General features: G+C 37.6%; 1 protein-coding gene across 3 annotated transcripts in view; it reads left to right on the top strand.

Moving 5' to 3' along the window:
• The window catches only part of RERE (arginine-glutamic acid dipeptide repeats), a 478,375-nt gene that overhangs the window by 188,510 nt on the left and 264,380 nt on the right, over window positions 1-25,485 (top strand). For all 3 annotated transcript variants that reach the window (XM_072608761.1, XM_072608759.1, XM_072608758.1), the window contains 2 exons: window positions 21,182-21,287; window positions 24,482-24,578. In XM_072608761.1, coding sequence (XP_072464862.1) covers window positions 21,182-21,287; window positions 24,482-24,578 — 203 coding nt within the window. The remainder of the gene's footprint in view (window positions 1-21,181; window positions 21,288-24,481; window positions 24,579-25,485) is intronic.

Genomic DNA, 25,485 nt, shown 5'->3' with positions numbered 1-25,485 from the left:
TTTCATGCCATATCCCTGACCTTTGAGGGAAATTCCATATAGAGATGCACATAGAGATATACATGTGGGCCCCAACAGAATTTTGGGTTGGATGGAATGTTGCTCTAATCCAGCATTTAAGCTCTGTCCATAAAACTTTCTGTTCTTTGGCATTGGAGTTAAGGGTTCTTTGAGATAATTTTGATACTCTGTAGATTGGTGCAAAGAGCAGAGACTCTGTAATCAGCGGACCTGTATTCCCATCCTGTCTGTCAAGCCTTTACCACCTCTGGAATCCTGGGCCAATTACTTGACCTCTCAGGGGCTCTGTTTCCAATTTTATTGAAGAAGATAATTGGGCTAGATAATCTCTGAGGTTTCTTTATTCTTTAATTCTCTGATCCTGTCACTTTATTAAAAATAATGTCTGACCTTGTTTAATAAGGAAAATTTTCTTCTCTAGTATTAATGACTTCTTTTTGAAATTTAAAGAAAAATTCTTTAAAAAAATCCATAAACACACACACACACACATTCTCTTACATAGAGAATTTTGCTTCATAACCATCTACTAAAAAAATCTAATTGTGCATCCTAGCATTTTGGACGTAGAAATTGGGTGGCAGCGATCTGGCAAGGTAAATCATCCCTTTGGTGGCACAGCCTCCCAGGTGTCTTTCCTGAATCCATCCTGCTACCACACAAGTCTCCTTTAATCATCACTTTGCTTGTGCCATTCTTCTCAGAATCTTTTCAATTGTTCCTTAATTCTTACTAAGTTTTGACTTTTTCGGCTTTTTTAAAAAAATGATTTTATTGATATGTTTAGTTTGTTTTTAACATCACCATATTCCCTCAGTAAACTTGTTTCTTCTTATCCCAGGAACTCTCCCCATAGTATTTTTTGAAGACAAAAAAGATGTTCAGTTTATTGAAAAAGTATGGAAATATATGCAATGTACAGTTCTTATGGGTCTTCCACCACTACAGAGGCATGGGAATATCTTCTCATATCTCTTTGAAAACATGTTTGTTCTTGACAATTTTTCAACGTTGACTTTTGATTTTTTTTTTAGTGCTTGTTTTTCCTGTTTTTGTTGTATTTATGATTTTGTTTTTCCCCTCTATTTTATTCTGCACCAGTTAATGTGGATCATACCATGCTTTTTTATTTATTCGTTCAGTAAATATTCATTAAGGAGTTACTGTGTGCCAGGCACTGTTGCTAAGCACTGGGTGTACAAAAAGTGGCAGAAGACAGGCCCTACATTCAAGGAGCTTATAATCTAATGGTGGAGACAACATGCAAACAAATTATTCAAAGCCAGCTATATACAGGAAAACTAGGAAGTAATAGAGGGAATGCACTAGAATTCAGAGAAGCCAAAATAGATTTCCTATAAGAGATGGATTAGTGAATTAGAATTAGTGGAAGCCCAGGAAGTCAGTATGGAGAGCAGAAGAGGGAGATTGTTCCAAGCATAAAGGACAGCAGAGAAAATGATGAACCTGAGATGGAGTATTTTGTTTGTGGAACAGTCAAGAATCTAGTGTCACTGGATTGAAGAGTATGTGCCTGGGTCTAAGAAGACTGAGAAGGTAGGAGAGTGGTGGATAATGGAGAACTTTAAGTGCAACAGGGGATGTGATAATGACTTACTGGAGTTTACTGAGTAGGAAGTGACATGGTCTGAACTGTGCGTTAGGAAAATTGCACCAGCAGGCTGTTGCAGTAGTCTCAGTTTGAGGTGAAGAGGGACCTTTACCAGGGTGGTGACAGTGTTAGAGGAGAAAAGGGAACATATTTGAGAGATGCTGCAAAGGTGAAATTGTCAGGCCTTGGCAGCAATTTGGAGAGGTGCAGGTGAGAGATGTTGAGGATGGATACCTTCTAGGTTGCAAACTTGAGGGATTGGGAGGATGACGATGCCCTCCATTGTAATAGAGAAGGTAGTAGGTGGGGATGGTTTAGGGAAAAATATAATGAGCTGTGTTTTCAACCTACTAGACACCTAGTCCCCGATGGCTAAAAGGCAGTTAGAAGTGCAAGACTGGATATCAGCAGAGGGTTTGTGGCAGGATAGGTAGTTTAGAAAATCTTCAGCATGTTTATATCTATGGGAGCTTATGAGATCATCATGTAACATCAGATAGAGGGAGAAGAAAAGAGGATTCATGACAGAACCCTAAAGGACACCTACAGTTTGGAGGGTGTGATTTGAATAAGGTTCCAGCCAAGGTGGGGGGATGGGGAGGTGGGGTGAGAGCAACAAACAGAGAGAGAGAGAGAGAGAGAGAGAGAGAGAGAGAGAGAGAGAGAGAGCATTCAGAGCCTGGTATAGTCTTTTATTCTCCAACTTGTGTCCTTATGCTAGATGAATTAAACAAAATTGGTTACTCTCTCATCCACTCTTAATACCACTGTATCTCAATTTATTCATCTATCCCACTTTAGGCACACAGAAATATGGTCAGATTATTGATCTTACCATCAGCCACAAAATGTACCAATTCCATGTTCATAAACTCTGAAATTCCTTTATCTCAATACAATATATTGTCCTTTTGCCTTTCCCTCTGCCTTCCAAACCCAACCTGTACTGTAATATGTCTACACCATGACTTCCAATTCGTCAAATACTTGTTCTCTTCTATGCCATCACCTCTACTTGAGATACACTCCTCAGTCCATATTGCTCATTGTTTTCTACTAAGGCTCAGCTTTGGGTCACTCCTCCCACCTCTTGACCTAGGTCTTATGAATGTGGTGCCAAATGAAGGTGGAAAAGAATCTTGAAGCTGTGTTGACTGAATCTACTACAAAGTAATTTCACATAACCTCAAAAGAGTCCATATTACTGAATGGTATTCTGTCTAATTAATACACTGCCCTGTTGAGTACAGCAGCTTTTTGAAACCTTTAACCCCTCTTCAACTTTCCCATTTCTGCCCCTCCCATCACTATCCCAGCTGAGAACCTTGCTTTATAATTCCCTGAAACAATTGTGGCCATTTGCTGAGAGCTGCATTTTCTCTCTTATCGTCTTCTCATATCACTGAGTTGCCTTCTCTCACTATCTCCTCCTTCACTCTTGGTTGGTGTGAAGACCTAATCCTTCTCCTTTCCAAGGTTACAGAGGATACACAGGTTTTTATATTCTATCTGATCTTTTCCAACAGATTTACCACCCTCTATTATCCTCACTCTCTTATTTATTTTTAATGTCATATGACTAAAACTCATTGAGAAGGTAGTGTACAACCAGTGCCCCCACTTTTCTTCTCACTCTCTTTTCTCTACATGCTAACTTCTGTTCTCATTCTACTGAAACTACTTTCTCCAAAGTCTCTAGTGAATTTTTCTTTGCTAGATCTAATGACTTTTTCTCAGTCTTCATCTTTCTTTGGGCTGCTTGGTGGCCAGCTGAGTAGCTATAGTATTGGGCCTGGAGTCAAGAAGACCTGAGTTTAAATATAGCCTCAGACACTTGCTAGATGTATGGTCCTGGGCAAGTCACTCAACTTCTTTCTGTCCCAGTTTCTTCAGCTGTAAAATAGCAATAATATTGATAACAATAAAAATAAATAGTATTACCTGCTTCACAGAGTTGTTGTGACATCAGAAAGTGAAGCCCTTAGCAATGTGCACGGCATGCAGTCAGTGCTTAATGAATGCTTGTTTCTAACCTTCTTTTTCACATCCATCATGTCCTGATTGCTTCCTAGCTTTCTGCCTCCTTGCTATTCATCCTCCAAGACTCTTCCCTGAGTCTCTCCCATGCTCCTCCTCCCGATTTCCTGGCTTCTCAGGCTTCCTTCAGTTCTAACAGATTATTCTGCCTTGTCAAGGAGCCTTTCCCCTTCTCTCTTTACTCTTTCTTCCTTCCCTCTGAGCTTATTTTCATTTTATCTTCTTCAGTTTGTACATACTTGTTTGCATGTTATCTCTTCTATTAGACCCTATTTCTCAATCTGCATGTTGGCCTTGAGGCTGCACGTTCCCCAGCCCTGATGATACCTTAAGAATTTGATCTTAATCACCTCATTTTATAGAATTGTAAGTAGCTGTAGGCAAAACTCTTGGATACTAGCTCTGGTTTCTTTCTCCACAACATACTACATCCTTTTGAAATAAAATGTTTCCTTCAACCATAATTCAGGGCTTAAGCCCATTCATATAAGTCTTGAGCTTTAATCCTTATGGTTCTATATTTTGAATTTGTTGTTTTTCAGCCAATTCCTGTACTGTGTCAAAGCTTTTTTATATGATGCAATGGTGCCACTAACTGGCTTTCTGGTGGTACTGCATTTTTCAGTATAATTTTAAAAATCTCCTTGGAATTAATGTGTTTTATATTAAGAAATTTTGACTCTTGACTCTTAACAATAGGCTAGCATGGATTAAAGAAGTGGTGGAACTATTCTTCTCTAAAAAGTAAATACTGGTTTGCTATAACCATGACACAAAAATAAATGTACTTACTTTGAAAGTATCACATTCTACATGAATTTTAGTTTATTTTTAAAGAGTATTTTTGTATATATTTTGAATTATCCAAAAGATTTCATTATGAAATGTTTAATAATATATTCTAGGCATATATTTTAAAACTTTCTAAGTTGGAAAGTTCTGTTATTTTTCTGGTTATTTTTCAAATATATTCTGAAGCCTAAAAGGTGTAATGGGTGGGGGAGGGGAAGGAGGGGTGATTTGAATCCCTGCTTGGTGTAGTAAATTCAAGTGTGTTTAAAAAAAAAAAAAAGAATGCTTCCATGAGTCGTAACATTTTCCTACAGTTGTACATAGAATTATTCACTGAGAAGTTTTGGATTTTATGCCTTGCTATTCTGATTCTTAGACTATATGAGGTCAATACTTGAAACTTTTCTGTCTGTGCTTGCAGTTTGAGTGTACCCTTGATATCTTTATTCTTAATATTCTTCTACAGCTTTCCTGATTCCTTTTGAGGTAGTTGAAAATTAAGTAGCATTTTTAATTAGAATGAAGTATTGGGTTTTCTTTTTCTTTCTCTTTCTTTTTTTTGGGGTTACTCTCCTAGTTGCTCCACTTTTAAAATTGAAAACTGCTTTAATGGTAATCCATTTTTTTTTTCTATTCAAAAGTGTTGAAAACTGAGTAGATGAAAAATCTCTTACCCAGATTGGTTTTTTTAAGAAAAAATTGTTATTTTATACATCTTTCATATTTTTCTACCCCTTCTTGGAAAGCCATCCCATGTAACTAACATTACATATCGATTAAATCTGATGGTATGTTCAGTGCTCCTCATGAAAAGTCCTATGCTCCACAACTCTCTCAAAGAAAGGAAAGAAGTATATTTTCTCATTACTTTTTGTTCATGATACTTCTGCTATATCAGTTTTATTGTCATTGTTCTTTGCATTTTTATCATCCAAATTCTTTTTGTTCTGTGTAATGGAAAGATAATGACACAGCCCGGTGGTCATCTTTATAGAGACCTGCTGCAGGAGTCAGAAAGACCTGAGTTCTTTTGTGCCTTCAGACATTTAATTAGCTGTGTCACTGTTGACAGGTCATTTAACCTTTGTTAGAAGCACACTTGACACCAATAAGGTATCAAGGAAAATTTATTACAGCAGAGTTCAGAGGAACTGAACACTTTGGCCAAAGCAGACCCCTCCTCCCCTCCCACTTTCAGGAAGAGGGAGCACTGAGTACAGAAGCAAGAGAAGCTATATACTGTTAGTTCAAGACAGATCCTTCCACCAGGAGATGGATTGGTCCATTCTCCATTAGGTCACCATTTTCTCTACATGCCTATTATGTAACCCCCCTTAGTGTGATTCCCTTCCCCAAACATGCTTTAACATAGGACCCATAATCAGATAATGGAGGGATAATTTTATGTGGGGTATGTTTGCTTATATGCAAGAGGTTCGTTAAGCAAGCGTAGTGAAGAAAAGCCCTCAAATCTAACTGTCTCCATGATACTACTAAGAATTAAAGGATCCTAACTTATTATTGGTGGTCTAAAATCCTAAACCCTAATAGCTTAATCTTGGACTTACATGTTAAACCTCAGATGTTCCCCTACCAACCTATTATTTAATAGATCTGTTATTATGCTTACAAAACTTTTGATTATGGGAATTTGCCATTAGGAGTGGGGACATAGCCGGAGCAAGGGAACATTTCCTTAACTTCATGTCAATTCCAGGCAGAAGTTGTGTAGATTGTCAACTGGCACTTAGCCAGACTTAAAGTTTGCCAGACGTCAGTAGGCCAAATGAGTCAGGAGAATCCTACCTCAACTCAGGTGGAAAATTGTTCTCCCAAACTTCCCATGAGATTACCCTTTTGCATTTCCTACCAGCATCTCACAAGCTCCCCCATCTCCTGGTTTTTCTTTACATCATTCCTTTTTCTTTTCTACCTTTACTCAGACTGCCTTTATTTTCCTTTATATTCCAAATAAAAATAAAATGTCTAACAATTTTGTCCTACCCTGAATCTTGAAAACTAGAGGGAGTTAAAAGGTCTAATAATTTTACGTGCCAAGATAGACACATTTTTTACTTGCCCTCTGCAAAAACAAATAAACCCTTTTTCCTTATCCTAAAGTGATCACTTTTTAAAGACAGAATAACCTCTTATTAATATTATTTTTTGCTTTAAATGCATTGTCTAGTATTAGATATATTGACTTAATTTGAACATAAAGTACCACCTTTAGCTCCAAGACCTAATTAAACCTAAATTCAAAACTGCTTGAGATTTTTTTTTTACTTGCTAATCTTCCAGTTGTTTCCACCAGACTTTAATAAATTCTAATCTATCTTAAACATTAAGTAAAAGTGACTCATACACCTTTTCACAATTCCTAATATGACCAGAATGAATTCTGTTAACTTTCAATGGTATCCCATTACACAAAACTTATCCTTCGAGTGAGACAAGAAATGGTTAAATGCTTGTTAGCCTGCCTTTTTTTGGTTTGAGGATAAAGAGAAATTCCCTCTTTTTCCCCTTCTTTCAAGCCTTCTGATCACACAGTACCCTTGCTCCTCTCATTTCTACCTACTTAAACTTTCTTGCCTTTCCCTCTGGTGGGCTTTGATTAATACCCCTTTAAAACTGCACATAACTTATTTCTTTCTACTCCTGACCTGACACTTCTCCCACATTCTTTTATTTGCTATTACCAACCATATAAACTAAACAGCAAAAATTACTTTTCTCTCCCTTTTTCTGCTTCCCTGTCGCTCCTTTCCTCTGAAACTGATCTGGGAGGGTTGAAGAAGTGAGGTAACGAGAATTTCAAGGACAGTCCAGCTCAGCCTTTTTGCTCTGGCTGGCTGGCTGGCAAAATTTACAACCTTTACAAAGTGTCAGATAAAATACAGACTTTCAATCACATAGACGAACACAACATATACAGACAGAGCAATACAGATCCAAGAAAAAGTTCTTTTGGCCATTTAAAATCCTTATCCCAGGGTGGATGTACTTCCCAAATCTGCTAGCATTTCCAAAGGAATCCTCAGAGGATTCTATATCCCCTTCCTGGTACCATTATCTTGAACACTTGCTTATCCTTCCTCTCTCTTCTGGGAGTGCACTCCCAATATCCAACATTGTCCCAAGGGGACAGGGAGGATATCTTCCCCGGGGATTTCTCCCCCCTAGGCCTAGAACTCACTCCTCCGTCCCAGTCCCCATTGTCAGAATCCACAGATTCTCGGGACTCTGGGGTGTCCAAGTCTACTCATCAGCCTAAGGTCAACCTGGAGTAGACTCTTGGAACGGAGGTCTGACCAACAAAGAGTTTACAACTGAATTCCACTCATCAGTAAAAGACTAATTCTGAGTGGGAATTTCTGGGCTGTTCATATCTTTGTCTGATATATTGACTTGCATGGTCAGTCGGCAGGTTCTTCCTCCAAATCCTCTGAATTCTCTGAACATGTGTCGAGGTCACATGCCTTAATGGAGAAGATTCAACCACAGGGATTGTTAAAACCTTAACAGGAGCACTCTCCCCCATGGGAGAGACACTCCCATTCTCACTCTGCCCAAAGTCAATGAGTTGTGCCCCACATTAGGTGCCAATTGTTAGAGACATGCTTGACACTAATAAGGTATCAAGGAAAAATTATTACAGCAGAGTTCAGAGGAATTGAACACTTTGGCCAAAGTGGACCCCCACCCTCTTTTCAGGAGGAGGGAGCACTGAATACCAAAACAAGATGAGCTGTATACTGTTAGTTCAAGACATATCCTCCTACCAGGAGATGGATTGGTCCATTCTCCATTAGGTCACCATCTTCTCTACATGTCTATTATGTAACCCCTGTTAGTGTGATTCCCACTCCCAAACATGTTTTAACATAGGACTCATAATCAGAAATTGAAGGGATAATTTTATGCAGGATGTGTCTTGCTTATATGTATGAGGTTCATTAAGTAAGCATAGTGAAGAAAAGCCTTCTCCAGGTAACTCTAGGTCATTTTTCTTAGTTAGTTCCAGCTAGCTGTAGATTTGGTTCCTTTATCAAAAACTTTGTTATTTTCTGAAGGCCACTGTCTATCTTTTGATTGGTTGAGTCCACTTGCAGTCTGCTGGCTTTCTTACTATCTTTTGTGTGTGTGTTCATCCTTTGTTGCTGAAGAAGACCATGCCATCAGAGAAATAATGACATGACTTGCACTTGACTTTGTTTTGAGTGAGAGAGGGAGGTGCAGGTCATCAGCCTCACTTCTCCTCCAGAACCATCTGAATCCAATGGCCAGATATTCATCAGGGTGACTGGAGATGAACCAGGATGAGGCAGTTGGGGTTAAATGACTTGCCCAAGGTCACACAGCTAGTGAGTGTCAACTGTCTGAGGCAAGATTTGAACTCAAGTTCTCCTGACTCCTGCACTGGTGCTCTATCCACTGCACCACCTAGCTGCCCTTAGTGGGAGAGTGCAGTAAAGCCAGTGACAGGTTTCGCCCTAGGGGGCCATGGCATATTTAAGGGAAATCATGAGAAACCTTGGGGTTTCTGAGATAAATTCAATCCCTTTTTAGGGTTTCATGCACTATATGAAATATACAATGTCTAGTGAGGTCTGTGCTACAGGGAGAAACCATAGTTCATTAATTAGATTCATAAGTTTTATCTCTGGGAAGATTTCTCCCATGTATATATTGGAGCACACAAATAAAAATTTATAAAAATCAGATGACCTTCCCATAATTGTGGTTTTTACAAGGATTTCTTCTAGTGTGAATATTGTGCTATCTAGTGACCTGCCTATTCCAGGAAAGGGCAGGTCCTCATTGAGCACATTCATAAGTCTTCTCTCCACTAGGAATCCTTGATGTAAAGGAAGAGAGACCTTCCTTGACTCCAGACAGAGCTTGACCATAAGGTGAAATTTCTGGTGTCTAACATGCTCCATAGTCCATCTGAATGTCTTTCCACATTCGTTTTGGGAACATGGTTGCTATCTCATGTGAATTCTGATAGGAAATAAAGGACAACATTAGCTTGAACACTTTTCATACTTGATTACATTAATGAGATATGTCCTCTAGAATGGATTCTCTGATGTGAGAGGAATGAATATTTCTCCCATATAAATAAACACTTGTTGAATTAGAACCAAGCTTTTTCCCCATTTCCTCATTCAGAGATTGGCCACTGTGATTCAGCCAATCTTTGAAGGGCAGGGTTGATGATCAAATTTTCACAGTTGTATAACTCTTGCCCCAAGATTTCATCTTATTGTCTGACTTATTCTCAATGACTTCATCAATTAACAATACCTTACTATGGAAACTTAACTTTTTGCTGTCTCTCACACCTTTGTCAGAGTAGGTTTTTTCATAGGTAAAATGGGAATAGTTATAATTCCTTACTTCTTAGTGTTGTCATGAGGATAACAGAAGATAATATATAGAAGATAATAATGAAGTGCTTCAAAAAAAGCCTAACTGGATTTTTAGTTTGACCTTAGCATTTGCTGCTTTTATAATCGTGGGCAAATTATTTAACCTCTTTGAGTTTGTTTTCCTTACCTATGAAATCTCTGTACTCCTTTGTTTTTTGGACCATGAAGCAGAATAGAGATTAAAGAGGCCTTTAAAATTATCTAGAACAGTTTCTTCACTTTATAAAGGAGGAAGATGAGACCCAAGCAAGTGAAATGATTTAAAGTTACACAGATGCTTTAGTGAGTCATAGAGCCATTACTTAACCCCAGGTCTTTGAATATAGCATATGTAGTGCTCTACCATGTTTTTACTACATTCTCTATCTTTTAAAGTTTCTAACTGAAACCTCCATTGAAGTCATACTTTGTCCTCTGTGCAGCATAGACGTGACTCCTAAACTCTTGAATATCATGTTATGGAAAAATGTGAACAAGTCCAAACTGAGCTGTAGAAGATATATGTGTGGTCTTTATAAGCACTTTATCTGAGCACTAGCCTAGTCAAATGCTGAAAGACTTGTCCCCAGAGAGTTGGCTGTTAGAATTATGGCTTCTTTTCGCCCTCTGCTAAGCAGTTGAATGGGCTGTTAATTTGTTTCTTAGGTGGGGAGTGATACCAAAGGAGCATAGACCATTGAAGCATTCAGATACTAACTTTGAAACTATAAGTACTGGATTAAAGGTTCTTTAAATAGCGAAAGCATATTTTCTTAACAGTGTAGATCTTTCATAGTGAGCAAATGCATGAAGGTCTTTATGGAGAGGTGTAGTTGATGATAATTGTGCAGGGAAAATGACAGGAGGAAAAAATTCTTAGGAAACTAATTAGCAAACTTACAAAGAAATGAGTTCCTATACTGAAGAGAAGAACTATGTCTCTATTGGAGAGAATAGTTGTAGTTCTCTTTTTAATTTCTTCCTTAATTCTCTCTAGTCTGCTTTTCTATCCCTAAAACAATTGTAAATTTTTTAAGTTCACGTTTCAACCTTTGTTTTTCTGTCACCTTTATTTCCCAATAGTTACCTCTCCCTTCCTATTCAGGGAGCTACCCATTCAATAAAGTATATAAAATTTTTAAAAAGCATTTAATCAAAATTTGAAACATCTCTCAAATTTTATACTGTATATATTATTTTCATGATCTAAATCTCCTACCTCTGCCATGCAGGAAGGGGGGGGGGGGGGCAGGTACCTTCTCATATCTGTTCCTCAGGGTCAAAGTTGGTAATTAAAATTATACAGCATTCAAATTCAGTTTTTGTTATTTTTGTTTACATTTACCTTGTATTCATAGAATGTGTTGATTTGTTGGTTCTTAGTGACATTTTTTTATTAGTTTATGTATCTTGCCATGCTTTACCATGTTCTTGATGTTTCTCTTTGCTTATTTTATAGTAATTTTTCAGTAAATTAATGCCATCATAGTTTCTTTAGTCACTTCCATTTCCATAGGAATCTACCTTCCTTCTGCCTCTCCCCACTTCTCTGTTACTATGTGAAGTCCTCCTGGAAATGCTTTGTTGTATATGGTACTTATCTTTGATTTTCTTAAGTTTTCTGCCTAGCAAGGGTATGTCTTAAAGTCTTTTCTGCTTGAATTTTGTCATCCATATGTAAAATTAGATTATACTTATGTCATAGTATTATTGTGAGGCGCAAAGGAGAAAACATAAAGTGCCTTGCAAACCTTAAAGTATGACCTCTTGTACATGGTTTATAAGTGTTTTATTTACTTAGCATAATTCCATATTAATTTCTAGAATATTTGTATAAATTAATAGCTCCACAAGGGTTTTTCCCTTCTCCACCAACATTGACCATTTTCATTTTTCTCATGCTTGTTGATTTTTGTAGCGTAAGGTAAAATCTCAGTTGTTTTGCTTTGTATCATTTATATGGCTTTCAATAGTCTGTAATTTTTTTTTTTAGAACTGTTTATTAATAGCTTTTGGCTATGAATAAAGTCATTATGAATGAGTTTTGGTCTTATGTATTTGTCTTAACCTAATATTGTGGGAAAAAACCTTTTTTTATTTATCATTAATGACTTCACTTCTGGGAAGTCCTAGGATCCAATCCTTTAATAAATTTAAAAAAAAAGTATTTATTGATGCTTTTTAAAATACCGTCTTAATTTCCACCACTCCTTCCCACAGAACCATCTCATATAATATTTTTTTTTAAGACAAATTAAAAGAAAGTGGAAAAAAGAACAGCTTAATTAATAAACATTTCAGGAAAGTCTGAGAATATGTGCAGTATGCAACACTTTTGGACCTTTCACCTCTGCAAAGGGGGAAGGTGAAAATATTTTTTTCATATTTCTTGTTTTGAGCCATGCTTGTTCTGACTGATAACAAGATGGTTATCTTACGAAAATCCTCAAAGGAATTGAGGATAGTGGTCTTAACTAGGTGAGATAATTAATAATTTTAGCAAAAGGTGAAGACTACAAAATAAACCCACAGAAATCAATCACATTTCTATTTGGTTAGAATGAGAGATGGTAAGAAATTTGGCAAAATTTACACTTAGACCAGGATATTTTCACTTTATTTTCTAAGTTCAAAATGCATACGTGATTTGGATAAGATGAGAAAGGGGGTGTGTATGAGCTGACTACATACCTTTTGCAACTTAGAGTGGAAGATGAGTTCTTAACCAAACAAGGGGTAGAGGAAATTAGAAATGATAAATTAGAAAATTTTCATCAAGTGAAGTGAAAAGCTTTTGCACAAAACAAACAGTTTAAGAAGAAAATATCTGTATATCAAATACTTTATTACGGGGTTGATATGCAATATAAATCTACAAATAACACAGTAAAAATCTCAACAGAGAAATGGTTAGAGGATATAAATAAAGTGTTCTCAAAAGATGAGTTGCCAGTGATTAACAATCATATAAAAAATGTTTCCAATAAATAGTAATGAGAAATGCAAGTCTAAACAGTCTTGAATTTTTACATCCTATCTGGAAAATTAGTAAAGATAGAAACATTTGGCATAGTCCTTACTGGAGAGGTTTTAGGAAGATAAGCGTACTAAGGCATTATTGGTGGAGCTGTTAATTGACACAATTCAGGAAAGTAATTTGTAGTTATGAAAGTTAGATGGTTAAAATAGCCATATTCATTGACATAGAATTAGTACAGCTATTCACAGAAAAATTTGTAATTGGGTCCATTAAGTGGCTAAAATAGCTATATCCACAGACCCAGCAATCCCTCTTCTAGCCATATGTCATTTATACTAGTTGTTTCATTTTCCTTTTCTTTCTTTTCTGAAATTCAGCAGGTTGGCTTTTTGTCCTTATCCTTCAATTGAAGCAACCCTATCCAAAATTATGAGCAACTCTTAATTTCCAAATATAATGGCCTTTTCTCAGTCCTTGTTCTTCTTGAGCTTTCTGTAGCATTTGATAGTTAATCACCTTCTCCACCTGGATACTTTTGTCTCCCTAGGTTTCCATCTTGCTGCTTCTCTCCTTGTTTTCTTTTCTCCCTGACTCCTCTCTCTCTCTCTCTCTCTCTCTCTCTCTCTCTCTCTCTCTCTCTCTCTCTCTCTCTCTCTCTCTCTCTCTCTCTCTCTATCTCTCTCTCTCCTCCTCTCTCTCTCTCTCTCCTGCTTCCTTTTCTGTGTACGTCCACTAGCCATGGATGTCCTTAAAATCTTTGTCCTCAACTCTCTTTACTTTTTTCTTTGTTTTTTGGTTGTCTAGTCTCCTGTGGGTTCAGTTATCTTCTCTATGTAAATGATTCTCAGATCTTAACAATTCAGCCTTTGTCTCTTTTGTTGAACTGCAATCTTACTTTCTTTTTTTTTTTTTCAGGAGCTCACATTTTAATTAGGGTAGACAACACTTACAGGAGGGTTTTAGATACTGGGCAGATGGAAAGTCCTAGTCATGTTTATTGTACAATGTTAGGGTAGATCATAAAACCCAGGAGTCCTTAAGCTACAAAGATAGGTCAAATGGTGAGGCCCCCATGGTTCAACATTTCAGGATTACAATTATTGACTCATTGTTCATCCAACTGGAAGGGACCCTAGAGATCTAATAGTCCACTCCTCTCCCATTTTGCTGCTGGGGTATCTGTTTCTTGGCTCTGAGAACCAAATGGGAAAGTTACCAGGAGTTTCAGCTAAATTTTCAGCCTCTCTTCCCATCTCCCTCCCCATGCTATTTGATAACATCTTGTATGCTGAGGCTGCTGCTCTTTTTTTTTTCTTTCTTGTTGCATAGAAGAATTAAAATGAATGAGAGAAATCATAAAGCAAAACAAAACATAACACAAAAGAAAATGATCTGCTTCATTCTGTGATCCAATTCCATAGTTCTTCCTCTGGATGTGGAAGACATTTTCCCCTAAGAGACCACTGGGAATTTTTTAAGTCGTTGCATTGCAATGAAGTATTAAGTCTACCAGAAAAATTCCTTGCACACTGTGGTTGTTGCTGTGTACAAAGTTCTCCTGGTTCTGCTCCTTTCACTCAGCATTGAACTACAGTCTTGAATCACTAGCTTGCCTTTTGGGTATTTTGAACTATATGTCCTTTGTACACCCCAAAGTTAGCCGAAGCAGAACTCATTATCTTTCCTTCTTCTGAACTTTACTGTTACTGTTGAGGCCCCCCCCCCCCCCCCCGCCCCCCCCAGTTACACCTTTAGGTTCATTGTTATCCTTTAAGCCTCAGACTTCCTCTACATAGCCATATGCTGCCAAATATTGTAATTTCTACTTTCACAACGTGTGTTGTCTTTCTTTTCCTTCCTTCCTTCCTTCCTTCCTTTTTGAAATCTGGAAGGCCTTTATTAATCTTTACATCCATTCCCCGTGAATGGATGGGTAACCTCCCCAGTAAGGTTACAGGAAGATTACAACACGTGCAGGAAGATGGGGACTTCTTCTACTGTTTTCTGAACTTTGGATCTCCTGTGACACCATCCCCTGGCCATGTGACTCCATGTTCTCTGATAGGCCCTTCTTCACACAGCTCCTCGGGCCTGTGCATCTAACCTGTCCATACTAGGTCACAACCCCTATCACCTAGGAATGTGGACAACAGAACCTTCTTAACTTCCCACAAAATCCTCCCTCTTTCTTTATTAAAATTTCTCTTTCCACACTTAATTCCAATCAGTAAATACCTCCTCACATTTTTTCCCCTGTGAATTCTTCCCTTCATCTACCCACTTTTATGTGACTATGGGAAGGGAGCAAAATTGACCGATGCATTGACAAATTACAAGGGGACAGTTCCCTTGTTATAAGCACAGATACAGAGAATCAAAGGAAAAGGTAAATCGATGAATTATCCTTTCAGAGGTTCCATCTCATACAGCAGATCTGGGGCATCATGTGATGCAGTTTTTCTGTTCTGGATGCTCGTTCAAGTCATCTTCAGCATAACATCTCTATATCTTCTTCCCTTTATTTTCTTGTAGAAATCCAGATGTCCACTCTCCTACAAAACTGACCTTAATACCATTTTAGATGACCATTCCTAAGCTTTATACACTTATCACTCTTACAAAATCAAAATTGGAACTTTGACCAGTTATCATGTTTAAGAAATTCATATTAGAACCCAGTTTTTACATCTTACAGTAATTCACTATTCATTTCCCCCATCAGGATGATGAGATTTCACTAAGGAGTCAATAACAGGCTCCGGTACTTACATAAATACAATAAATAATCATTTTTAACATAGTTCATGTCACATCATAAAAATTCCGACTTTTGGTCATATGATGCTTCTTTTATAGCATTTACAATATAGACCACAAGCCATTCTTCTTTTAACATTAACCAACTGAGTCAAAATAATAACTATATATGCTAACTGCACAAGCCCTTGACCTGATTGTCTCTATACTATTACTAAGAAGTAAAGGACCCCAACTTATTGTTGTTGGTCTAAAGTCCTAAGCCTAATAGCTTAATTTTAGACTTAACCTCAGATGTTCCCCTACCAACAACCTATTAATAGATCTGGTATTAAACTTAGAAAACTTTTGATTATAGGGAAATTGCCACTAAGAGTAGGGACATTTCAGGAAAACAACATCTCGCTAATTTCGTGTCAATTCCAGGTAGGAATAGATTGTCAGCTGTCATTCAGCCAGGTTTAAAGTCTGCCAGGTGTCAGTGGGGAAATTGAGTCCGGAGAATCCTACCTCAGTCCAGGCTGAACAGCAGCTCTCCCAACCTTCCCATGAGATCACCTTTTTGCAGTTCATACCTGCATCTCATACCAGCATCTCACTGGCTTACTGGCAAAATGAATCAGTGTCTCAGACCACCTTTCTTGTTGTCCATACCTGGAGTTAGAATCAGAAGATCAGTCAGTAGTCCCATAAAATCTTAAAATAGTGTTTCTTTCTTTCTGCTCACATAGCTAGAATCCTAGTTCAGACTCCTATCATCTATGCCATTGAAGTAGCATTCTAACCACTCTCCCTGCTTTGAGGTCTCTTCCCCTCTTCCTATCACCTCCAGGATCAAATGCAAAACTCTTTTTTGACTTACAAAACCCTTTACAACTTGACCCATTCTTACCTTTTTCTTTTTCTTTCCCCTTCCTTCTTCCATATATATTGTGACTCAGTGACAATTTTCTCCTTGTTGATCCTTGCCCTAGATACTTAGTCTTTAGACTTTTGACATTTCTCTTGGATGTTCTCCATGCTTGGAATGCTCTGTCTCCTTATCTCTGCCTGTTGGCCTATCTGGCTTCCTTCAAGTTCCAATTTAAATTTTCCCTTCTATGATAAGTCTTTCTTAATCCTAGTGTCTTCCTTCTGTTGATTATTTCCAATTTATCTTGTTTGTTCCTAATTGTTTTCATGGTTTCCTCCTCATTAGACTGGGAACTCATCAAAATCAGGTATTATCTTTAGTCCTTCTATCCCTTCTATCCTATCCCCAACATTTAACACAGTGCCAGGCAGGTTGTAGGTACTTAATACATGCTTAATGACTTTCTGACTGCCTGTGCTAACTATATATTCTGTAAGTCTCTGGCCTCTCACAATCTGTCCTTACTCATGCTCTCTGATTTTTTTCTCACCATCTTCACATTCCTTTCTTTGCACTGAAGTCACCAGTATCAACATATGTGTTGATTTAATTTTGAGAGTTTTTTGTTGAAGTGTTCTGCTTCATTATCTGCAACTGATATTGGTACATAAGGTTCTATGATTTTCATGGTAGAATTTTTGTGCTTATTAATCAGCACTAAAGTACACGATGGCTCAATGTCACATCAAATAATATTTCTTATTATCTTTGGATGTTTAATAAAGCCCATTCAGCCAAATAATTTTTTTTAATTTTCATGAGCTATTTTTCTTTTTTCCATTTAATGTACAATGAAAGTAAATATGATTCCAGCTCCTCTCTTAGTATATTCCCTTATTGATTATTAGACACACATCTCACATTTAAAGCTCCAGCTATTAGCAGTCCTCCTCTTCTTACATTCTGGTCAAATTGGACATGACATACCCTTCTAATTGCTTTACCTTCATGTTGGCTTTCCCCTTTCTACTTATTGCTCATATATCTGTCCATCACAATTAGTCTTTTCTTCAAGTTCAGATGCTACTTCCTCCATGAAACCTTTTCTGACATTTTCTGTCATCTAACTTAAAAATGTTTGTAAGATCCTCAATCTAGAGTTAGAAGGGACATGTTTATTTTACAGTGGAGGAAACTGAGGTCCAGGGAATTAAAGTGATGTGGCCAACGTCACACTGGTTGTCAGTGTCAAGAGTCAGGCTTTGAGTCTATGCTCTTTGTATTTGGAGTCTCTGCCCTTTCAGCTATCTTACCTTCTCCTCTCCCTTTTTACCTTTTCCAAAAATATTTTGGACCTATCCTGTGTCCCCTTCAACTGTGTCTTGTGTTACATTTCTCCAAGTTCTTTCTTTTCCATGGGCTCCCCTTTTTACCCCAAAGAACATAAGCTGTTTGAAGTCGCCACTATGATATTTTTAATCTTTATCCCTACTACATTGTCTTTCCTGTTGGTTCTTTTTTTAAAATTTATTTATTTATTTAACTTTTAACATTCATTTTCACAAAATTTTGGGTTCCACATTTTCTCCCCTTTTGTCCCCTCCCCCCTCCCCAAAACACCGAGCATTCTAATTGCGCCTATCACCAATCTGCTCTTTCTTCTATCATCTCTCTCTGCCCTTGTCTCCATCTTCTTTTTTGTCCTGTAGGGCCAAATAACTTTCTGTACCCCTTTACCTGTATTTCTTATTTCCTAGTGGCAAGAACAGTACTCTGCAGTTGTTTCTAAAACTTTGAGTTCCAACTTCTTTTCCTCCCTCCCTCTCCACACCTTCCCTTTAGAAGGCAAGCAATTCAATATAGGCCAAATCTGTGTAGTTTTGCAAATGACTTCCATAATAGTCATGTTGTATAAGACTAACTATATTTCCCTCCATCCTATCCTGTCCCCCATTACTTCTGTTCTCTCTTTTGATCCTGTGCCTCCCCATGAGTGTTGACCTCAAATTGCTCCCTCCTCCCCATGCCCTCCCTTCCATCCTGCCCCCCACCCTGCTTATCCCCTTCTCCCCCACTTTCCTGTATTGTAAGATAGGTTTTCATTCCAAAATGAGTGTGCATTTTATTCCTTCCTTTAGTGAAATGTGATGAGAGTAAACGTCATGTTTTTCTCTCACCTCCCCTCTTTATTCCTCCACTAATAAGTCTTTTGCTTGCCTCTTTTATGAGAGATAATTTGCCCCATTCCATTTCTCCCTTTCTCCTCCCAATATCTTTCTCTCTCACTGCTTGATTTCATTTTTTAAGATATGATCCCCTCCTCTTCAGTTCACTCTGTCTCTATGTGTGTGTGCATGTGCGTGTGCATGTGTGTGTGTGTAATCCCACCCAGTACCCAGATACTGAATAGTTTCAAGAGTTACAAATATTGTCTTTCCATGTAGGAATGTAAACAGTTCAACTTTAGTAAGTCTCTTATGACTTCTCTTTTCTGTTTACCTTTTCATGCTTCTCTTCATTCTTGTGTTTGAAAGTCAAATTTTCTTTTCAGCTCTGGTCTTTTCATCAAGAATGCTTGAAAGTCCTCTATTTCACTGAAAGACCAATTTTTCCCCTGAAGTATTATACTCAGTTTTGCTGGGTAGGTGATTCTTGGTTTTAGTCCTAGTTCCTTTGACTTCTGGAATATCCTATTCCATGCCCTTCGATCCCTTAATGTAGAAGCTGCTAGATCTTGTGTTATCCTGATTGTATTTCCACAATACTTGAATTGTTTCTTTCTAGCTGCTTGCAATATTTTCTCCTTGACCAGGGAACTCTGGAATTTGGCCACAATGTTCCTAGGAGTTTCTCTTTTTGGATCTCTTTGAGGCAGTGATCTGTGGATTCCTTGAATACTTATTTTGCCCTCTGGTTCTAGAATCTCAGGGCAGTTTTCCTTGATAATTTCATGAAAGATGATGTCTAGGCTCTTTTTTTGATCATGGCTTTCAGGTAGTCCCATCATTTTTAAATTGTCTCTCCTGGATCTATTTTCCAGGTCAGTTGTTTTTCCAATGAGATATTTCACATTATCTTCCACTTTTTCATTCTTTTGGTTTTGTTTTGTGATTTCTTGGTTTCTCATAAAGTCATTAGCCTCCATCTGTTCCATTCTAATTTTTAAAGAACTGTTTTCTTCAGTGAGCTTTTGAACCTCCTTTTCCATTTGGCTGATTCTGCTTTTGAAAGCATTCTTCTCCTCATTGGCTTTTTGACCCTCTTTTGCCAGTTGAGTGAGCCTATTTTTCAAGGTGTTATTTTCTTCAGCATTTTTTTGGGTCTCCTTTAGCAAGGTGTTAACCTGCTTTTCATGCTTTTTTTTGCATCTCTCTCATTTCTCTTCCCAGTTTTTCCTCCACCTCTCTAACTTGATTTTCAGAATCCTTTTTGAGCTCTTCCATGGCCTGAGCCCATTGAATATTTATTCTGGATGTTTGGGATACAGAAGCCTTGACTTCTGTGTCTTTCCCTGATGGTAAGCCTTGTTCTTCCTCATCAGAAAGGAAGGGAGGTGATATCTGTTCACCAAGAAAGTAACCTTCTATGGTCTTATTTTTTTTCCCTTTTCTGGGCATTTTCCCAGCCAATGACTTGACTTCGGGATGTCCTCTCCATACCATCCTTGCCTCCAGGTCCACCCCGCCAGTGCTTGGGGTCTGAGATTCAAATGCTGCTTCCCAGCCTCAGGGCTTTCAGTGGGGTGGGGCTGCTATTCAGTGTGAGATTAAGTTCAGGTGCTCTGGTGGGGGCAGGGCTGCCACACGGGGCTCAGTTCCCTCAGGGGGTTTATGCAGAGACCTTCAACAATGAATCCGGGCTCCTGCCTGCTTGGGGAGCCCCTGTCTGCTTGGGGAGCTCCTCTCTGCTGCTGCCTCCCGAGGGGGTCCGAGCCATGGAGACACCCCACTCCCCTCCCAGCGAGCCACAAAGCCTCTGTCACTCACCTCCGCCACCTGTGGGTGGAGGGACCTGCATGGCTGCTGGAGATTCAGTCCCTGAAGCCTGCTGGGATCTGCTCCTCTCAGTGCTGCATGGCCAAGGCAGGGCAGGGCTCCGCTCTGGGTCTGGTGTGTGATGAACCTTTGGTGCCTGTTTTCAGGGCTCTCTGGAACAGAAATCTCCTCCACTCCGTTGTTCTGTGGCTTCTGCTGCTCCAGAATTTGTTGGGAATTCTTCTTTACAGATATTTTATGGGCTGTGGGTTTGGAGCTAGCATATGTGTGTCTTTCTACTCTGCCATCTTGCCTCCACTCTCCTGTTGGTTCTTAATGCATGTTTGTCCACTGGGTCAAGGCAAGAAGGATAAAAAACATTTCATAAATTTTGTCTTAAGGTATGAAATGTAAAAGGTTTTCTGGTAAACGAAGGCTGTTTGGCTAAGCTGTTCAGCTAGGCATCCCAACCTTGTCATATTCTGGTTGATGTTTTGCATCAGGTATTATGTAAATGACAGTTTTTCAGGGTTTAGACTTTTGTTTTGAGGTGTTTTTGATTTTATTTCTTTGTCCATTTTTAAATAATTAGGATCTGACCTACAGATAATTAATTGACTTGTACCTTTTTCCTTCTTTACTGGGACCCCAATGACTGAAGTGCTAAGTAATCTGTAATTAGTATATTCATATTGTTGTGAATTGCTTTCCAGTAATGCTTTAGATTTTCTTTTTCAGAGCAAGAGGGACCATCTTCTTATGAATGTCAAATGGTATTATCGTCAATCTGAAGTTCCTGATTCTGTCTATCAGCATTTGGTTCAAGACCGGCACAATGAAAATGGTAAATACTGCCCCCAACTGTTAGTGCCATCTAGTGTTTGCAAAGGAGTATCCAAAGAAAAGTTATTTGAGTAGCACAGGAAGTAATCGCTATTAAATATTAGTTCAAAACCTTCAGTTTTCTTTCAGCTAGATTCTAAATGCCCAGAGCATTCCAGGAAGAGGTGTGTAGGGTGTTTGATTTGTAGATTAAGATATTATACAACTAATTCATTTTCTCAGACTGAAGAATTGAAAAGGGGAAAAAATCTTTTTTTTTAACTTAAATTAAGAGTTTTGTGTGTTATGTGAAGTAATTTTTCTAACATCAGTAATTTTGAGGTATATACTCTGAATATATTTTTATAAATAGGCCTTTTCCAGGACCTATGTCCATCATGTATGTGCGTGTGAGTGTGTGTGTGGGCATGTAAAACCCTGGAGAGATTGTTTTGCCTAGTATACTAAGTCAGGGTGACCTTGCTTCAGGATAGGACTTTGACCCACACATTCATACTCCTCATTAGGTGCTCCTGGGGAAACTACTTAATTTACCAGTACCTAAGATACCAGGTATAGTCCTGATACTGTGGAGGTTTCCTTATCTGAAACTACTATAGTCATAGGGTTAGAGAGAGAGAGAAAGACAGAGAGTGACAGAGAGAGTGTGTCTGTGCGTGTGTGTATATTTTACCCTTGATATTTTGTTAATTTTTCTTTTCCTTTAAATTGCTATTCAGAAAAGTCAGTAAGAGGTTTTTGTTTTTTTTACAGATAGCATCTTAATTTTTACACTTTTTTTATACTTGAAAATCCCATCCCCTGAACATTTTGACATATAATCAAGATTGTAAACCCTGTAGGATTATATTTTTGTTACTTTTGCTTTTTTCCTCCCAGCCCCAATATTATGAAAAAGGATATGAAACCTCTTTCTTTTTGCAGGTTCATTGATGTACGTTAACCTCAAAAGCAAGTGTACTGTTGTTTTTTTTCTTAAAAAATCATAACTTATTTCTTTGGCATTTATTGCTAGATTAATTTTTTTTTGATATAAATGTTCTCAGCACAATAATGATGTGTTTGAATGTGTTTTTCATAAGACTTGTGCTGATTTTTTAAAATTTTCTTTCTTCCTTTTCATAATAAAATTTGTCCTTATTTAATGTTATTTCACGATTTCCAATCCAGCTTTTATATAAATTATGGTTTGCAAAACTGTCCTTTATCTAGCTCTTCAGTTTAGTTTACTAAAAAAATTAAATTTGTAAATATGTGAATAATTTGTAAGATATATACTTCAATCCTACTAGAGTATAGTATAGATATATACTTAGATCATACTAGAGTATATTGTTCTGACAATATTTTTTCTTTCCTTTTTCAGTAGAACATTTTCCCAGCCTGTGGTTCAAAGTTTCTTTTAGAAATCTGGGTTTGTAGGAGGTCACATTTCTCTATCGAATAGAATAGCACTAATGAGGAATAACTAAACAGGATGGTTTTTGGAAAGTGCAGTGGAAATTTTGTAGAAACATGGGAAAAGTCAGTATTTTTAGTAAGGCAAAGAAAAATGCATACGGCGAAGTTCAGTAAACCATTTCTAAAATTGGATCTTTTGTAAATAAGAAATAAAATGGACAGAACTAGCTAAGATTTTATTAAATTTTGATTGGGAACCCATGCCAAAGAAGTTGCAATAGAAAATATAGGTATGGTGGCTAATTTGCTTACTTTCAATAGAAAGTTAAACATGAATAATCCATAAGATGAGCTTTTGAGGGCTAGAGTTTGTGGGCTTTGGGGGCAGATTTCATTCATCTGATGTCGCTATTGTCTGTATTCAGGTCTGTGACTCCTTGGCTTGAGTGATGAACTCAGTTTAATAAAATTATTGTTTCCTTGTTAGAAATAAACCAAAAAGACTCCATTGTTCTGTAGTTTGGAATGGATAGCTTTTTGTCCCTCTCTGTTGAGGCTTTTTTATGTTTTTCAATGACCTTGTCACATTTGTCCTTTCTGCCTCCCTATTGCTTTTAGGATAAAATATAAACTACTCAGCCTGACATTTCAAGCTTTCTCTAATACATCTCAAACTAACCTTTTCTGCCTTACATCATTCCTCTTGATACATTCTCCATTCGAGTTGGACTGACTTGGTCACTAGTGGTTGTCTCTGTCTTCTAGTCTATCCATCCATGTCTTGCTTTTGTGCACAGCTAGTTTTTCCCTCCTAGAGTGCCTTACTTCTCCTCACTGCCTCTTTTACACCCTTGAGCTTTCTTCAGAGCATGGCTCACCTGCTCCCTCCAACTCAAGCATTTTCTTGACCTATTCTCTTCTACCCTGATATCAGCAGTTTCTGGAATATACTTTGTATTACTTTGTATGTTCTTCAAATTTCCTTTTTTACATGTTGTGATCCCCATAATAGAATATATGCTCCTTGAGGACAGGGACTCTAAAAAGTTTTGTCTTTGTATCCCTGGCTGTTAGGAGGCACCTCATGAATGTGGTGAATTGGATTACTTTTGCTGTAAATCACCATGTGGAAGCAATATGGCATAGTCAATATGAATGGGTAACAAGGACCAACCTTGGAATCAGGAAGACCTGAGTTCAAGTCTTGCCTCTAACACAGACTCCTGACATTGTACTTTTGTAAAGAATCTGCCAATTTACAGCCTAATGGCTCCCCTTAGCATACCCTGACACTTCAGAGCAAAGCCCTACTCACTGGCCACCAATTCCCTGTTTGGTTTTTTATCCCTATTATATTATAAACTCTTTGAAAGCAAGGATTACCTTCCTTTTTTTACTTGTATCCCCTGTTCTTGACACATTTTAAGTGCTTAATATGTGCTTTCTTATTCTTTCATTAGTTAATTGATTTAGTCTTTGTGACCAAGGGCACATCTCTTAACTGTACTACAGGCAACTTGTTTCCACCATAAATTATGAGTTGTCAGTTTTCATTGGGGAAAGAAGTTTCCACCTTTGGAGTTATTCTTACTAATGAAGTCCTGGATCTTGATGCCTACCTCACTTAAATCACCATATTCTCTTATGTGTGTTTAAAATAAATTTGGGGATTTTTAGTGTTTTGTTTTGTTTTTTTGAAAAATGGTGGTAAATTGCAGCAGGAGTTAAGGTGGTTGGTTTAGGAAGGATGGATGTTTTAAGAACCCCTATCTTATGCCCTTCTTTTTCTAACAGATTCTGGACGAGAACTTGTCATTACAGACCCAGTTATCAAGAATCGAGAGCTCTTCATTTCCGATTATGTTGACACTTACCATGCTGCTGCCCTTCGGTAAGTGGCAGAGTTTAGATGAAAGTCTCATATAAACTAGAAGACATTCAGTACAGTGAAAAACATTCAGCCTACTTTGTTATCTTCTAGAGATGATTACTCCACTTATTGTACTTAATTATTTTAAGCATGTGTGATAATAAATCGAGAGCAAGTATTTAATCTGAAAGATGTGACTCCAAAATTTTGATGCTGGCATCCTGACTAATTTATGTATTATGTGCAAGAGGCTATTGCATTTCATCTTTTAAAGGCCCATTCTTCTTCCTTTATAAATCCAAATCCTCCTCTTCTCTCTCCTCTTTCTTCTTTTTCTTGCCTTCTCCATTTTATCTGACATTACCTTAAAAAATGCTCACTCCGTTAAATTTATTAAACTTCTAGTTTAATAAAAGCCATTGCATATGAATTGTAAAGACAATTTGTAGAGATGTTTTAATCATTTGTGTTTTATGCTCACCAGAAAAAAAACTTTTATTCTAGGTTGATTTTGTGTTTAAATGGCATGCTTTGGACTTTGAAGTGGAAGGAAGAGAAGGATAATTTTGTTTCCTACAATAAAGAAATTATTTTTTTGGCCACATTAGATTATCAAGAGTGGAATGAGTATTGCCATATATGGATGGAGTAATATCTAATAAAAATGTTTAGATGGTGTTCCGCTGAAAGCATCTGGAAAGGGTTTTCCTTGTTTAAAGTCAACTTCAGTAAAGGCTCTTACTGCAAGGCAAATTAGCATTAGCTTTTAATATGGAAGCAGGAGGTGTTGGGGTTTAGGGAAGAGTCTTTCTTTGGACTTATAGAGCTTTAGATGAACTTAGAAAATTTCAGTGTTTTGTGATAGTCCTTTCGTCCACACTCTGGAGTCCTTTTTTATGGCTTTATGAAGATAATTTCTAACATTCAG

Source organism: Notamacropus eugenii, chromosome 5 (assembly GCF_028372415.1).
Source record: "Notamacropus eugenii isolate mMacEug1 chromosome 5, mMacEug1.pri_v2, whole genome shotgun sequence".
NCBI lineage: Eukaryota > Metazoa > Chordata > Mammalia > Diprotodontia > Macropodidae > Notamacropus > Notamacropus eugenii.
The sequence above is the reverse complement of the archived record's forward strand: the minus strand, read 5'-3'. Positions and strand labels throughout refer to the sequence as shown.